At 36.8% G+C, this 17,252-nt stretch overlaps 1 protein-coding gene across 1 annotated transcript; it reads left to right on the forward strand.

The window, feature by feature from the left end:
• Nucleotides 1-3,534: 3,534 nt before the first annotated feature.
• Nucleotides 3,535-4,333, forward strand: LOC145676393 (uncharacterized; the record flags this gene model as incomplete). Its single annotated transcript, XM_081747241.1, has 1 exon — nt 3,535-4,333. A coding segment is annotated over exon 1 (799 nt), but the record flags the coding sequence as incomplete, so codon positions are not given.
• Nucleotides 4,334-17,252: the final 12,919 nt, after the last annotated feature.

The raw sequence follows: 17,252 nt of genomic DNA on the forward strand, positions 1-17,252 counted from the left end.
GTATTGTTTGAATTTAAGATTTGGAGTGGCTTTTTTTTTATATGGTTAGGATAGCATGTAGGGTAGTTTTGGGTGGGTTTGTTGGAGTTTCAAGTATATATACACATTTCATCTCCATATCTGCTCTCTCATTGGCCCGTTCAAACAGCCAATCAGAAGCGTGGAAATCTATCTGAACTGACCAATGGGACAACATAACATTTTACCAGAAAGAAACAACAAGGAGCAAGCAACCATTGAATACATTAATTCATATACATATTTCTGTATTTATCAATAATATTTCTCCATTCTTTATTAATGGTGATACCTTTGGTCCAATTCATTAAGTTTACATCCCCTTCCTTTTCTATCCACCAGGCCTCTTTCCACTTTCTCGGCCACAATCTTTTTTTCCCGTTCCAGTACAATAACTTCTTCCCAGTTAACATCATGTCCCTTTTCTTTTACATGTTTAAAGATTGCGTTAGTTTCTCTGCCATATTTCACATCACTTTTATGTTGTTTAATTCTTTCTTTCAATAATTTCCCCGTCTCACCAATATATTTCATATCGCAATCCTTACAATTTATACAATAAATGACACCTTTCTGATCTCTCTTTTCTTTTTTCTTCCCTTTGCTTTTGACCATGTCCAACAACGTTCTGCTACCTTTTCTATACACTTTGACCCCTTGCTTTCTTAACATCTTCTTTAAAATCTCGGTATCTTCTCCTAACCCTATAATGCCTTTCCATACCCCCTCATTGTCCTCCCCACTTTTACCTTTCCCAGAGACCACAGATGCTTTAACGATATCCCGTTTACTATAACCATTCTCATAGAGCTGTCTTTTAAAGATTTCCACATTCTCTTCTACATTTTTGTTACAAATTTTGGAAATTCTTTCTAACATATTTCTTATGAAATTAACTTTTGTACTTCTATCTACATTACTTCTCTTATTACAATAAATACCAGCACTACATTCTTTTTGATACCATTGAGTCTTAATGCTCTTCCCTTCCTTACTCATTAAAATGTCAAGATAACATAATACACCTCCCTGCTCTGTCTCTAGTTCTAATTCTATTCCCTTCTCCTTATCTTCAATACTGCCAACGAACTCTATCAACTCTTCTTTTGATCCTTCCCATATCCCAAAACAATCATCAACGTATCTACATAAAAATCGAATCTTTTCTTTCCCCTTTTCTATCACATCCTTCTCCCACACATTCATAATGATATCAGACAATACCGGACTTATCTTAGATCCTATACTTAAACCATCCTTAATCTTATATATGCCATTCTTAACTTTACAGACACCAAACTCCCATATTAAGTTGAGGGCTTTTCTAACTTTCTCCCATTTCCAGCCTTTAACACATTCTCCCCCCATAACTCTCTTAATCGTATCAAGTATAGCACTTCTCTTTAGACTAGGGAACATGGCTTTAACATCTAAACTAAACAAAATACAATCATTATTAATTTCAGCATTACTGGTGTAGTTTATTACTTCTCTGTAGTCTTTAATTGCCAAAGTCTTTTGTCTGTCTCTTACCCACTCTAACACTGGTTTCAATTCACTTTCTAGCGGTTCCAAATAATTATTCCTACAGTCCATAACTGGCCTAAGCTTTACTTCCTTTTTGTGTATTTTTGGAAAACCCTTTAACACGGGCATTCTTCCATCTTCATGCATCCATTTCCTAAGTCCCTTCCTTTTACATTCTTCTATAATTTCTTCTTTCTTCTTGTCAACTAATTCATATTGTCCATCCACCAAATCCTTCACCTTGTCCTCATACCACGTTTTATTCATTACCACTGTCGCCCCTCCTTTGTCAGCTCTCTCTACCACTATGTCCTTCCTTTTCCTAATGCTATCATATCCTCTTCTTTCTTCTTTTGTCAAATTCGAAGATCTTCTATGGATTTCTTTCTTTACCAAAACCATTGCCTTCCTTCTTAACCTATCTCTGTCCTCTTCTTCTTTAACTTCGTTCAACGCTTCTTCTACAGAATAGACTATGTCATCGACCCTGCTCGTTCCGTCTTTCACTTTAAATTTACAACCCAATGAAAGAAAAGATTTCTCTTCTTCTGATACTTGCACTTCCGCTATCACCACTACCCTTTCTTTGGTCTTCTCCTCGCTTATGCCCAACGCTATTAATTTGTTTCTAAGTCTTTCTTCCACTTTGCCACTAAAACACCTTTCCCATTCTCTTAAATATTGCACTAACCAGTCTCTTACAAAAATAGATGCCAAATCTACACATTCTACTTCTAATTTCTGTGTAAAAGCCTTACTCACGTTTAGTCTCTTCTTCAAACCTGCTGTCAGGCTCCTCACGTTCTCCATCTCTGTTCTCCTTATAAGCGTCCTTAATCTCACTGACTGTCCTTTTATTTTACTCCTTTGGATTCTCAAACTCCTAGGTATTACTTTCTTCTCCATACACTTCTGCAAAAAACCCACTTGCTGCTCCATGTTGATTTCTCTCCTTCTTCTGTTCTTCCACTTCTCAACAGCCCTTTTCAGCTTCGGGCCCATTTCAAACTGACACACAAACATAGTCAACGTCTTGCGAATGAAATCAGAAAAATAAACACACTGCTGAACAAGACTGCACTTATTTAATATAAAAAACACATTTACACGTGACGTTTCGATCTTCTAGCCAAGATCCTCATCAGACGTGTAAATGTGTTTTTTTATATTAAATAAGTGCAGTCTTGTTCAGCAGTGTGTTTATTTTTCTGATTTCATTCGCAAGACGTTGACTATGTTTGTGTGTCAGTTTGAAATGGGCCCGAAGCTGAAAAGGGCTGTTGAGAAGTGGAAGAACAGAAGAAGGAGAGAAATCAACATGGAGCAGCAAGTGGGTTTTTTGCAGAAGTGTATGGAGAAGAAAGTAATACCTAGGAGTTTCAGAATCCAAAGGAGTAACATAAAAGGACAGTCAGTGAGATTAAGGACGCTTATAAGGAGAACAGAGATGGAGAACGTGAGGAGCCTGACAGCAGGTTTGAAGAAGAGACTAAACGTGAGTAAGGCTTTTACACAGAAATTAGAAGTAGATTGTGTAGATTTGGCATCTATTTTTGTAAGAGACTGGTTAGTGCAATATTTAAGAGAATGGGAAAGGTGTTTTAGTGGCAAAGTGGAAGAAAGACTTAGAAACAAATTAATAGCGTTGGGCATAAGCGAGGAGAAGACCAAAGAAAGGGTAGTGGTGATAGCGGAAGTGCAAGTATCAGAAGAAGAGAAATCTTTTCTTTCATTGGGTTGTAAATTTAAAGTGAAAGACGGAACGAGCAGGGTCGATGACATAGTCTATTCTGTAGAAGAAGCGTTGGACGAAGTTAAAGAAGAAGAGGACAGAGATAGGTTAAGAAGGAAGGCAATGGTTTTGGTAAAGAAAGAAATCCATAGAAGATCTTCGAATTTGACAAAAGAAGAAAGAAGAGGATATGGTAGCATTAGGAAAAGGAAGGACATAGTGGTAGAGAGAGCTGACAAAGGAGGGGGACAGTGGTAATGAATAAAACGTGGTATGAGGACAAGGTGAAGGATTTGGTGGATGGACAATATGAATTAGTTGACAAGAAGAAAGAAGAAATTATAGAAGAATGTAAAAGGAAGGGACTTAGGAAATGGATGCATGAAGTTGGAAGAATGCCCGTGTTAAAGGGTTTTCCAAAAATACACAAAAAGGAAGTAAAGCTTAGGCCAGTTATGGACTGTAGGAATAATTATTTGGAACCGCTAGAAAGTGAATTGAAACCAGTGTTAGAGTGGGTAAGAGACAGACAAAAGACTTTGGCAATTAAAGACTACAGAGAAGTAATAAACTACACCAGTAATGCTGAAATTAATAATGATTGTATTTTGTTTAGTTTAGATGTTAAAGCCATGTTCCCTAGTCTAAAGAGAAGTGCTATACTTGATACGATTAAGAGAGTTATGGAGGGAGAATGTGTTAAAGGCTGGAAATGGGAGAAAGTTAGAAAAGCCCTCAACTTAATATGGGAGTTTGGTGTCTGTAAAGTTAAGAATGACATATATAAGATTAAGGATGGTTTAAGTATAGGATCTAAGATAAGTCCGGTATTGTCTGATATCATTATGAATGTGTGGGAGAAGGATGTGATAGAAAAGGGGAAAGAAAAGATTCGATTTTTATGTAGATACGTTGATGATTGTTTTGGGATATGGGAAGGATCAAAAGAAGAGTTGATAGAGTTCGTTGGCAGTATTGAAGATAAGGAGAAGGGAATAGAATTAGAACTAGAGACAGAGCAGGGAGGTGTATTATGTTATCTTGACATTTTAATGAGTAAGGAAGGGAAGAGCATTAAGACTCAATGGTATCAAAAAGAATGTAGTGCTGGTATTTATTGTAATAAGAGAAGTAATGTAGATAGAAGTACAAAAGTTAATTTCATAAGAAATATGTTAGAAAGAATTTCCAAAATTTGTAACAAAAATGTAGAAGAGAATGTGGAAATCTTTAAAAGACAGCTCTATGAGAATGGTTATAGTAAACGGGATATCGTTAAAGCATCTGTGGTCTCTGGGAAAGGTAAAAGTGGGGAGGACAATGAGGGGGTATGGAAAGGCATTATAGGGTTAGGAGAAGATACCGAGATTTTAAAGAAGATGTTAAGAAAGCAAGGGGTCAAAGTGTATAGAAAAGGTAGCAGAACGTTGTTGGACATGGTCAAAAGCAAAGGGAAGAAAAAAGAAAAGAGAGATCAGAAAGGTGTCATTTATTGTATAAATTGTAAGGATTGCGATATGAAATATATTGGTGAGACGGGGAAATTATTGAAAGAAAGAATTAAACAACATAAAAGTGATGTGAAATATGGCAGAGAAACTATCGCAATCTTTAAACATGTAAAAGAAAAGGGACATGATGTTAACTGGGAAGAAGTTATTGTACTGGAACGGGAAAAAAGATTGTGGCCGAGAAAGTGGAAAGAGGCCTGGTGGATAGAAAAGGAAGGGGATGTAAACTTAATGAATTGGACCAAAGGTATCACCATTAATAAAGAATGGAGAAATATTATTGATAAATACAGAAATATGTATATGAATTAATGTATTCAATGGTTGCTTGCTCCTTGTTGTTTCTTTCTGGTAAAATGTTATGTTGTCCCATTGGTCAGTTCAGATAGATTTCCACGCTTCTGATTGGCTGTTTGAACGGGCCAATGAGAGAGCAGATATGGAGATGAAATGTGTATATATACTTGAGTAATTTTTTGTATCACTCAGTGTACGTCTGATGAGGATCTTGGCTAGAAGATCGAAACGTCACGTGTAAATGTGTTTTTTATATTAAATAAGTGCAGTCTTGTTCAGCAGTGTGTTTATTTTTCTGATTTCATTCGCAAGACGTTGACTATGTTTGTGTGTCAATTTTTCTACAATAATGACAAATTGCACATTAATTGTAAAGCATATTTACCTCCTTCCCGTACGTTCCTACTAAGGATATTTACCGTAAATTATGTGATTTTTGGAAGGGTGGCTGTAGCCCAATATCAGTCACTGACACATGCAAGGAGCATCGGAATATTAATTTTGTATTATTTGTGATCAATCTGACACACATTGGATTTTCCAAAATAAATTTTTTAAAACTTTAAAAAGATCCAATAACTTATGCTTCACCTCCTGTGCCCCCTAAGGCGGTTCGTTACCAAAATAGCATTCCAGATTTCAAAGATGCATACCCCTTTGCTACAATAAGCCCAAATTTCACATTAACTAACAAAAAATAACTTCTTCTCGTATGTCCCTACTAAGGATATTTATGGTGATTTTCTTACTTTTGAAAGGGGGCTGTAGCCCAATTATCAGTCACTCTTACATGTAAGGAGCATTGGAGCATTGATTCTGTGACATTCGTGATTAATCTGACGTTTACTGGCACTCCAAAAATAAATTTTGAAATTTTGGTAACACATCACCCACCATCTTTTTACGCCCCTTGCCCCCCGAAAGGGGGGCTTTCAAAAATAATGTTTGAGACGGCTTTACTAGCTTTGTGAATGAGTGTTTTTTGAATTACGTAACAAATACAACTCATTTGCCCCAAAATCTTTACGAATAATTATTGGAGAAAACTGCTTCCAATATTTAACATTGAATCTCCCATAATGAAAAATGAACTTTTGTGTTTACACCCCCAAAAGGGGGGCTAAACAGCAATTTTCTCCTATTTCCTTTAAAAATTCGAAAAATTCAGATATTTCTCATTAAGAGTGCCAAATTTCATATTAATGGTGTGAAAACTTCATCCTCTCCCAGTGCTGTAGAAAATTACACGAATTATGGAACAGTATATATATATATATATATATATATATATATATATATATGTGTGTGTGTGTGTGTGTGTGTTATAGTATTTTGACTCAGTTTTCTGACCAACGTTACGTTACTTCTTAGGAATCTACAATTGCGTCACTTTTGAACAAAGAGACGTTTATTCTCGTTTTCCCTATGTAGTTCATAACACTTCATAATTTTAGAGAAAAATACCTGTAACGTGTATCACTTCTACTCTGCTGATTTACATAAAGAACCAATTATCGGTTGGTCGCAAACTGAGATTATTATTTTCCGCTGAGGAATCTTATCAAACTCTCAATCACATTTGGCCGACACATGAAAAGCAATGGTCTTGTCGCAGAGGAATGATCACAAATTGCATGAAATCAATAAAAATATATCCACAGAAAGCTATATTGGTCCGTATATCCACCTAAATTTGTTGATGATTTGCGAATGAAACATCGCAACCAAAATCTCACGGCCCAGAATCTCGCCTGGCGAAAATCTCACATAAAGAAAATCTTGGCAGACGAAATATAGCCTGGCTAGATCCTCGAGGGATAAAACTTAGCCATCTAAACTCTCGCGGGACCAAACTTTGCAGTAGCGATTTCTTCTGTATAGAATGTTTAAAATATATATTTCAAATATTCACTGTACACTTTGAAAATAATAATAATTATTATAAATAAACTACAAGACAGAACATAAGTGATTTTATTAATTTTTAAAAGAGGAAAAGAAAGATAGATAAGTAGTTACTTCTCGGCTTATTAACACTTGCGTCGAAAATAGATCTTTACATTTCACGCTCACCAAATAATTTAATTAAATAGGGAGACAGAACAAGAATTAGGTGGCCACTTGTTTTGGAAAATTTACGGATAAAACTCGTCAACTCAAAAACGAAGAACTTATTTATGTAGGCAGTTAACTTGTAACTCATGTAACTGAGATACAGTACTAGAAAGTTTGTTCCATCACCATGATATTGTTCTATATGAACAATGCAATGAACATACGTATTTAGTAAAATTATGAAGTGTAACTTGTATTTATGGACTAAAAGTTATGAAAAAAATATTTTGATCAGTGGCGTATTTAGGGGCTATCGGGCTAATACCCACAGAAAAATTTCATTATTACGTTTTCGCATCATACGTACAACGCAAATGATGATATAAAAGCAATATGAAGAGCATTTATCTACGTTTAAAATATCCTAGTCATTACACAATTTACTCCAATAATAAATGTGGTTTAAATGTTCTTATATCACACTATTTGTGGAACAATCGTGACGTCGAACGGTTGTGAAAACTCCTAATTGAAATTAAGAAAAAATAAGACATATTTTTTAAAACATAAATTAACAAAACTCAGCAATAAAATTTCGAGACAAGAGCGAAAAAAGTCTTCAATGATCGATACTAGTCTAGGCCTATTAAACATAGGAGACGAGACGAGAAAAGCTTACTTCTCGTCTCGTCTCATGAGGAACATTATCTGAACGAAGCAGATATCATTCTTGCTTGTAGTGACTAGCTGGGAGATGTTGGTGCATTTGTTTTTGCATGAATAGTCGATTTTATGGCATATCAATTTCCAAGCATATCATCAATCTGTACGCTATTATTGGTTATTAGCCAAGAATAGAACGCTGTAGAATGCATTAGGTTATTATTTAGAAATGAAATGAAGTCTTTTAGTTTTACATCCCACTCTTATACCGGATACACTAAAGGAGACTCTGATGATGGGAATGAACACGAAATGCTGTAATGAAGAAAGTGAGAGAAACGTGAGGACCCCAAGAAAACCCACACACATGGCGCTTGTCCACCACGAAGTTTACTTGGCGCGAGCTCAAATAGAACCTGGAACCTCATACACCAGAGGTGAGCACTCTACCACTGAGCCACTTTGGTCCCCGTTATTATTCAGGGCATAATAACTTATGCAAAAATAAATCTTGAAATTCCCATATCCCTAATATGCACGAAAATAGATTTAATAAATAATATTTCTTCTTTCTGTATTTATTATACTTCCAAACGATGTTATGCATAAGTATTGGAAGCCTAGTAGAACGGCTCTGCCTGTTGACAGGTATAAGACCAAAAGCGGTAAAAAAAAAATATTGAAAAGGATTTTTCGGAACAGATTTAGCGTCATAAGAATAGGTTCTATCTCCTCCGTCAATTTTCTATATAAATCGGAAGTTATAGAGATCGACTACTTGCGGGTCATAGTAGCTAGCGACAAGCTAGTTTAGGGGATTGATTCAATGTCCCTCAAAAATATGCCATTTCTACCCCTATCTTTCTATCAAAACCGGAACTGGTAGAAATTTACTACTACTTTCAGTTTCAATATTGATTTTCATAGAGCAAAGACGATAAGATATATCAAGAAGCAGTTCTCTGGAATCCATTCAGCACCCCAAGAATAGGTTCCGTGTCCGTCTCCTCCACAACCTTATATTTAAACCGTAAGTGATAAAAATCGACTACAACCAGTTTCAACATTAATGGCCATAAATCAAAGACGGAAATAACTAGGGACGAGAGGATTTCGGAAATCGATCAAACGTCAAGAAAATTTACCACCTATACCCTATCTCATTATTAAAACCGGAAGTGGTAGAAATTTACTACTATTTCCGGTCTCAATATTCAGTTTCATAGAGTAAAAACTGTCAGAGAGGTCGAGAAGTGTTAGGGAATTCAAACAACGTCTCAAGAATAAGCTTTCTTTCTTCCGTTAATCCTGCACTGAAATCAGAAGTGGTAGGAATAAACCGTTTTCGTTTTTAACATTGATCGCCATAAAAATAAATTGGTAGTAGATAGCGACAGTTTTCGAAAATCGATTGAGCATCTCAAGAAAAATACCATCTTCACCTATTTCTCTCTACTGAAACCGGAAATCTTAAAACAATTTTACTCCTTCAGTTTCAATATTGATCCCTATAGCTCCATTGAGCTCCCTCAGGCCTATGTGGGTAGCATACGCGTCTTTGGCGCGGGAAAGCCGGGTTCGATTTCCGGTGGGTTCGTATTCCCTCGCTGTAGGTCCATGTCTTATATAACCTCCCGGCTGAACGGTACTCGAAGCTGAAATCAAACTAAAATCAAATCCATAGATCCATAGATCCATAAAGCAAAATCAATAAGTGATATCAAGAAGCATTTTTTTTATTATTATTCAAGTTCACCCACAATTTTCTTCTGTCCCACCAGACGAATATCACCAGGATGATGTAAATGAAATCTTTGAGTTTTACGTCTCACGGTAATGCCGATTAGGCTAAAGGAGACGGTGATGATGAGTAATGAATGAAATGGTGGAATGAAGAAAGTGGGAGGAAACGGGAGAACCCCGAGAAAACCCACGCACACGGTGTTTGTCCACCACAATGTTCACTTGGCTGGGGCTGGGATTGAACCCGGGACCCCAAGCACCAGAGGTGAACGCTCTACCACTGAGCCACCGCGACCCCCAAAATGTACTCCCCACATATGCTCTGTCTGATTTCCATATTTCTTTGCCTTTGTTATTAATGTTTCGGTATAAAATGGCCTTTCGGCTCCATTTGACATTTCGTTTTCCAAAATAAATATTAATTAATGCATTTAAATTTACTCCTCAGTTCTGTGTGTGTCTAACACAGCAGCGGTCTATTTCTCAAAACTACTCGTCTTGTAATGTTTTTTGAGAATCCATCAAATATCATGACGCAGAAATACTAGAATAATAGTAAAATTCATTTCTAAGTACTATTGCTGACAATTTTAATTTGCCGCTTTTTTACAGTATATACAAGTGTAAAATATTTGATTTTGAGAAGTTTCACTAGCATTACAAGACTAGTAGTTTTGAGACGCAGGCCTCTGTAGTCTCAAGTTTGATTTTTAAAAGAGGAAAAGAATTGGGTTCTCGATGTCATTCAAAACGCAGATATGTAAATAAAATATATGTAGTAAAAGAATCGTACGGACCGTTCTTTATTTTTACTCATTTCTAGATTTTTTAGACAATTTTGATATAAATATATTTAACAGACAGTAAGTACCAGCATTTAGTATTTCGTCCGTTTTTCCTAAGACTTCTCTTTGATCTGTATGTAAACTTTTGTCAGTTGATGCAACAAATAAGCGAGTTTGATCTACGCTCTACAGTTCGAAACTCATTTTATAAGATGAATAGACTTCCCTCACTTGAAAACAACATAGACAGATTTTCTGAAACTGTCGTACCTTGTCAGCTGCAATATTCATGTACAGGTAATTATTCGCGGAGGTGTTTACATAGAATCAAGGAAATCTTTACGATCTATGAAGAGAGACAAAACACACTTTGCTCTTATTTGCTATCAATGTGCATTCCATCGGTTTCTTTTTCTCCGCGGACAACGCTAAGTTCACGCACGTGACCTAGCGAGGGCAGAGAAAGAAAGAAATCTACATGGTAAGCTTCCTATCTGCTGTTCTGCACTGTTGCAAAATGCGACCAATATCTTAAACAGCTTTTAAATGGAAGAAAAATATTTTTTTTTTATTAGCGCGCTCTAATATTACCTTAGCAAAAAAAGGAAAAGTGAACATGCAATATTAATACTAATAAACATTTCGCCGAATTTTGAACTCATTTTATAAGATGAATAGACTTCCCTCACTTGAAAACAACATAGACAGATTTTCTGAAACTGTCGTACCTTGTTAGCTGCAATATTCTTGTACAGGTAATTATTCGCGGAGATGTTTACGTAGTTTTTATAAAATTTTGGAAAGAAATATGCTATATTATTATATATATAATGTTCCTCTCGCGTTCCCCCTCAGTTTTACCCCTACCAGGCACGTAGCCAAGGGAGGGTCCTGGGGGTCCGGATCCCCCTCCTTCGAGACCAGAAATGAATAAATTAAGGAAGGATAAAACAAAATGAAATGACAAAAAGAAGGATCAGCGTTAAAAATTAAAAGGGAAACTACAGGAAGCTTGTGCTTACTCTTTCTTATGAGGGGATTTGTATTACTTGCAATATGGTGGCGAGGTAAGCGAGGTATTCTGGAAGAGTCAGGGAATTTGAAATTTCAAGAAAAGTTATAGAATTCTCAGAATTCCTGCTACTAGTCAGGGAGATTTCAAGCTTTCGAAAGCATAAGTGCCGTTGTGTAACAGCGTGGACATTTTTAATCATAACTTTTCGTCATTGCATCCTTGCAGTATCGAACATGTTATTTCAAGGACAATTTTCTGTTGATCCTTTAACCTGTCATTTGGAACCGACAGTAGTTGACGTAATAATAAAAACAAAAAATATGTTGAATGAAAGTTTTGTTAGTATTTGATTCAACAGAGAAAGACACGCAATATTGTAAAATTAGTTGAATATACACATGCTTCGCACAGGGGCTGTATTTGGAAGTCAACGCCTGTGGGAGTATCGCCATTGATCTCAGCGACCGCGAAAAGTATGGATTTGATACTAATATCGGTCATTTTGGGCTATTTCTTTACATGTCTCGGTATCTACCCCCCGCTGACTCCCGGCCCGCATACTTGAAAGTCATCGCTAATGGAAGTGTCACCATTGATTTCAGCGACCGCGGAAACTATGGGTTTGACACTAATATCGGTCATTTTGGATTACTTTTACATCTCTTGGTATCTCACCCCTCTCCGGTGACCCCCGGCCCGGAGCCGCATAGCGTGAATTTAGAAGTTAATGCGACTGGAGTTTCACCATTGATTTCAGCGACCGCGAAAATATGAATTCGACACTAATAGCTCAAGTGGTAGAGCGTTGGCTTCCCATTCGGGAGGTCGTGGCTTCGAATCCCGCTGCCTACCATCCTGACAGGTTCTCCAGAGTTTCCCTGAGTCCTACCAGGCAAATGCCGGGATGGCACCTACTAAACAGGCCCTGGTCGATACCTTCCCAAATCCTTTCCATTGTGATTGTTGTTGGATATTCAATGTAAAATGGCCTCTGAGCTGTATCTGGTGATTGTTAAATAAATAAATAAATAAATATCGGTCATTTTCTACTACTTTTACATGTCCCGGTAAACGCCCCCCTGAGACCCCCCTGGTTTGAATTTAGACAAAAATGTTTAGCACTTGTCTGGAGCTTGTACCAAGATATTCGTGACTAAAATTTGGTAACTCTCGGACAATTTGTCTGGTTCCCAAGCCGGTTCCGGTAAACGCTCCCCCTGATACCTCACTGTTTCGAAATTTAAAAAAAAAACGCTTCGTCTTGATCTGGGGCCTGGACCAAGGTACCTGTGACCAAAATTTGGTAACTCTCGGTCCACTCGCCTGGTCCCCAGGTCGAACATAGACAGACAGACAGACAAATACACAAACAAACTCTTTATTTTATTTATATTAGAAGATAGTTTAAGACAGTCTTCAGTGTGTACATTTTATAATAATTGAGGTCATAAAAAAAGGAAAATTGTTAAATTTGAATAAACAGGAGAAGGTCGTAAATATTGCAAAATCTTTTTCAATCTTTTTTTTTATTATTTTGCTCGAAATTTCTTCATAGTTTGTTATTAAAATACTTGCCAACATATTCTCATTTTATTGTCCTAACAAAACAATATATGTTGATAGTAAAGTAGTTTAGATTGATCGAGCTCCTGGGCCTTCAGAATTTCATGCCACTCCCCCCCGTTACGTAATCCTGGCTAAACCAACCAATGTATGTTCCAGTAAAATAGTTTAGAGTGATCGAGCCCCTTTTGTGATGACCACAGTATTTCATGTGACGGACCCCCCCCTACGTGCCTGCCCCTACTATATATGAGCATTAACATTTCCCTTTATACTTATTATGGAAATAACAAAATGGATACTCAGAACAGTTTTGGTTTTCAAACACTTAATGCCAAGAAGCAAGCATATCTCCATGAAACAAGCATATCATTTTGTTTATTTCTTTCTTTCTTGACTCTTCTAGCTAGCTATCTAGTCGATCGCCTGAAGGCAAAACCTCGTACAGCAAACAAGCTGATTCGACACGTGCTAACGACAGAACGAAAGTCTTGATTTTAGTACTGAAGCTACACTCACGCGAAAAAAAAAAGCAAAATGCCCGCAGGCTTCTGTGCCTTGTATCATTGAACTAAAAAAAGAAAAACAGACACAAGGTCAGTTGTGACTTGTGAGTTCCTTACTTCTTTCTAAAACACCTAATAAGATTTATACAAATCGTTGTTGTTTGAAGCCTCTTTATTCCTCAGAAAAACAATGCATCCAGATTTGCGAAATCCCACAGGAATTGTATTAGAAGTAAAAAAATATATTTATCATTCAGATCCTTTATTATTATTATTATTATTTATATTATTATTATTATTATTATTAGTAGTAGTAGTAATAGTAGTAGTAGTAGTAGTAGTAGTAGTACCACATAATATTTTTCGTTAGTCCTTACAGCAATTAATACTTAGCAGCAGAGGTAAAAGTACTTGGGAATGCAGGGGACGCCGTCCCCCACCCCCAAAAAATGTGTACGGCGTCCCCCAGTTCCTAAGAAATTAAAATGGGCAAATATAGGCATGGGGGACGGCGTGACGTCATGCCGCTACCTAACGTTCCCCTACCTTTTATAATTCACTTTATCTTTGCTTAGCAGGAAATCGATTCAAGAGTTAGTAGAACAGCTACTCTTTATTGATAAAAATCGTAATTTGGAGGTTATTAAAAACAATATTTCTGTGTCTAGAGGTAGAAGAGAGGGGACCATGGAAGTTACTATTGCCACGTAGAAAAATGAAACCTGTATTCAACACTGACTACGTATAATTCAAGGATCCTTTTTAAAAAAAGCAAAATGCTTAAACCTTTTCAAAAGTAAAATTAAAATTATTACTAAGAAATACATTCATTGGAAAACTCAGAGGTGGCAAATCCACCGTCTCAAATCCGCTTGAGGGGCCGCGGTGGCTCAGTGGTAGAGCGTTCACCTCTGGTGTTCGGGGTCCCGGGTGCGATCTCAGCCCCCACCAAGTGAACTTTGTGGTGGGCAAACACCGTGTGCGTGGGTTTTCTCGGGGTTCTTCCGTTTCCTCCCACTTTCTTCATTCCACCATTTCATTCATTACTCATCATCACCGTCTCCTTTAGCCTAACCGGCATAACCGTGGGACGTGAAACTCAGATTTCATTTCATTTTTTCATTTTTTTCAAATCCGCTTGAGAGCGCTCGAGTCCAAATTCAAGTAAAGTTAACACATGGAAGACCTAGGTTCGATTCCCGGTGGGAGTTCATGTGATTCGGATTCGACGTTAATTAGTAGGTCCACGTTTCATATAGCTTTGCTGCTGAAAGGGACGTTAAGTTCAAAATCAACTCAAGAAAGGTTATAACAATGAGAATGTTTTCTACTGTTTTGGCGTATGCAATTCTATGTTAAATAAAACTACATACACTATTTGATAATGGAAGCATTGTCAGAAATACAGTATCCAATAAATCAAACTTTTCGAGGAGGGTTTATCTGAAGATACGTACAAATAATGAAAATAGTTTAAGAAGGTGCATAATGCAGAAATACTATTTTATCGCGTATGAACTTGAGGCTTCTAGAACAGCAAGTTCTGACCAGATATTAACACCGCAGAACCAGGATATGATCAAGGGATGGACTAAACCATAGTTTCTAACTTTACCCAGTGTAAATAAAGTAGGATTGAAACCCACGCTATCCAGTGTATACCTGAGCGTCATGGGGGGGGGGGGGCTGTAGACCTCTTGGATCCGCGCCTGTTGAAACCAATTCATATTTCATAACTTCATACACGGCACGATCAAGCACTGAATCTATTGAAATCTTACTATGTAAAATAATTATCGAGTGTCTACACTTTTTGTATTAAAGCTCATAGTATATTCTATCATAACATAAATTGTCACTCATGTAGTGTGTTCTAACGTGACTAGGGATGCGCACGAGACAAGATTTGTGACTGTCTCGTCTCGAAAATGTACTGTAAAAGTGATGTCTCGACTCGAAAAATGTATATTCCTCTATTGGAAGTGCCGTGTCTCGACTCGAATTTTGTCAGGAAAATCCTGTCTCGATTCGTCTCGTGCACATCCCTAAATGTAACTCATGACAAAAATGTTTCGTTTTAAAACAAAATGAAACGGTTGAGGTGGACTCTGCCGAGTAGAAGACATCCAATTTATTAAATCGCCTCGCAACCCACTTGGCCGCACACTTAGGTTACAGTCTTCACCTTTTTCCCATGCTATCTAAAATATTGGCTAATCTTAAATTCGCATTGCCGACTCGGGTTTTCTTACCAAAAATTATTATGTTCCAACTTAATTTGGATGTGAAATCCTTACTTAATTAACATTTAAAAACTTCGCAGTGTGCATTAAAATAATGACAGAAATATAGTTAAATCTCTGTTTTAAATTTCATGTCCACCTTGCATCCAAATACTTGTGCTGTCATTTCTTTCAATGTTGGTAGGAGCCGAAAGTTTCAATTGATCCTAATTTTTCGCTTTAATTCCCTCTATTTGTTCATACAATTTTAAAGAAATATTATTATTAACAAGCAATACTTCTGAAATGTATCTCCGATTTTGATAAAATTTGGAAGGTAGGTACTACACATGAAATAAACGAATACGTGTTTCTTATTTTCTGCGGAAAAACGGTTTTAAGGGCAAAAGACCCCACCCACAATTTTGAAAGTTTACGCCCCAAAGGCAAAAACCAAGTAAACCGAAGTAAACGAAATTTTACACACATATTGCAGACATAAAATGAGGGAACACGTGTTTCGTATTTTCCTGGAAAAAACGGTTAGGTGGGGATCGGACCCCTCCAAAATTTTCATCACGAAATATTGAAAGTGATAATAACAATATGACAAATGTGTGTAAAGGACATAAAGAATTGCAACGAAAGTTTGTGTATGAACAACATACCAAAAAATAAAGGAACACGGGTTTTTTATTTTGTGCTGAAAAACGGTTTCAGGGGGCAAAAGCTATCACCCAAAATTTTGAAAGTTAAGGCCAGAGGAAGTGAACAGAAGTGAATGAAATTGTGCACAGATATTGTAGACGAAAAATGAGATAATTGGGTTGCGTATTTTCTTGGGAAAAGCGGTTGAGTGAGCACGGTCCTTCTAACCGTTGATTACGGAATATCAAAATGCAAATAAGCATACGCAAAAGTTCCTAAAGAATATGGAGAATTGCCACGAAACTTCGTAAAGGGACTATTTGCAAAACAGTGTATGAAACATGTTTTAATTTTTGTGGAAAAACAGTGTAGGGGCCTAGGTCCCATCCGAAAAAAAAGAAAATATTACCGTAAAAGCTAAGAAAGGAGTGGACCCAAGCAAATTAAAATATGTGTAGATATTATATGTAAAATAAGGGCTCTCGTGTTTCTCAAGTGTTCCTATCTTTTTTGCTTCAAATTTGGCATATCAATAGCAAACTGGAAATAAATCGACACGTGTTTTTCTTTATGCTGAAAAACCATTGCAAGGATTAAAGGTGCTTCCTGAAATACTATAAAAGACGCTTTACTGTTTGTGTTTGCTGTTACTTGGTCTGCCAAATTTGAAAAAATCCGATGGAGACACGACACTTGTGAAACACGGAAGGCCATATTTTACATATGCAATATCTACTTACAATTCCTTTCGCTTCGGTCCACTTCTCCCGCAACTCAACGCCTCGGTTCACTCACATTTTTTTTCTTTCAGGAAAATACGAAACACGTATTCCCTCACCTTACCTCTACAATATTAATGCACATTTCATTTACTTCGGTTCACTTCTTCTTGTCTTTTGGGGTCAAATTCCAAAATTGTAGACGGGGGTTTTTGCCAACCAAAACCGTTTTTAACCAAAATTTAAAA

Source organism: Thermobia domestica, unplaced genomic scaffold (genome assembly GCF_964235325.1).
Source record: "Thermobia domestica unplaced genomic scaffold, izTheDome1.hap1.1 HAP1_SCAFFOLD_142, whole genome shotgun sequence".
NCBI classification, from domain to species: Eukaryota; Metazoa; Arthropoda; class Insecta; order Zygentoma; family Lepismatidae; genus Thermobia; species Thermobia domestica.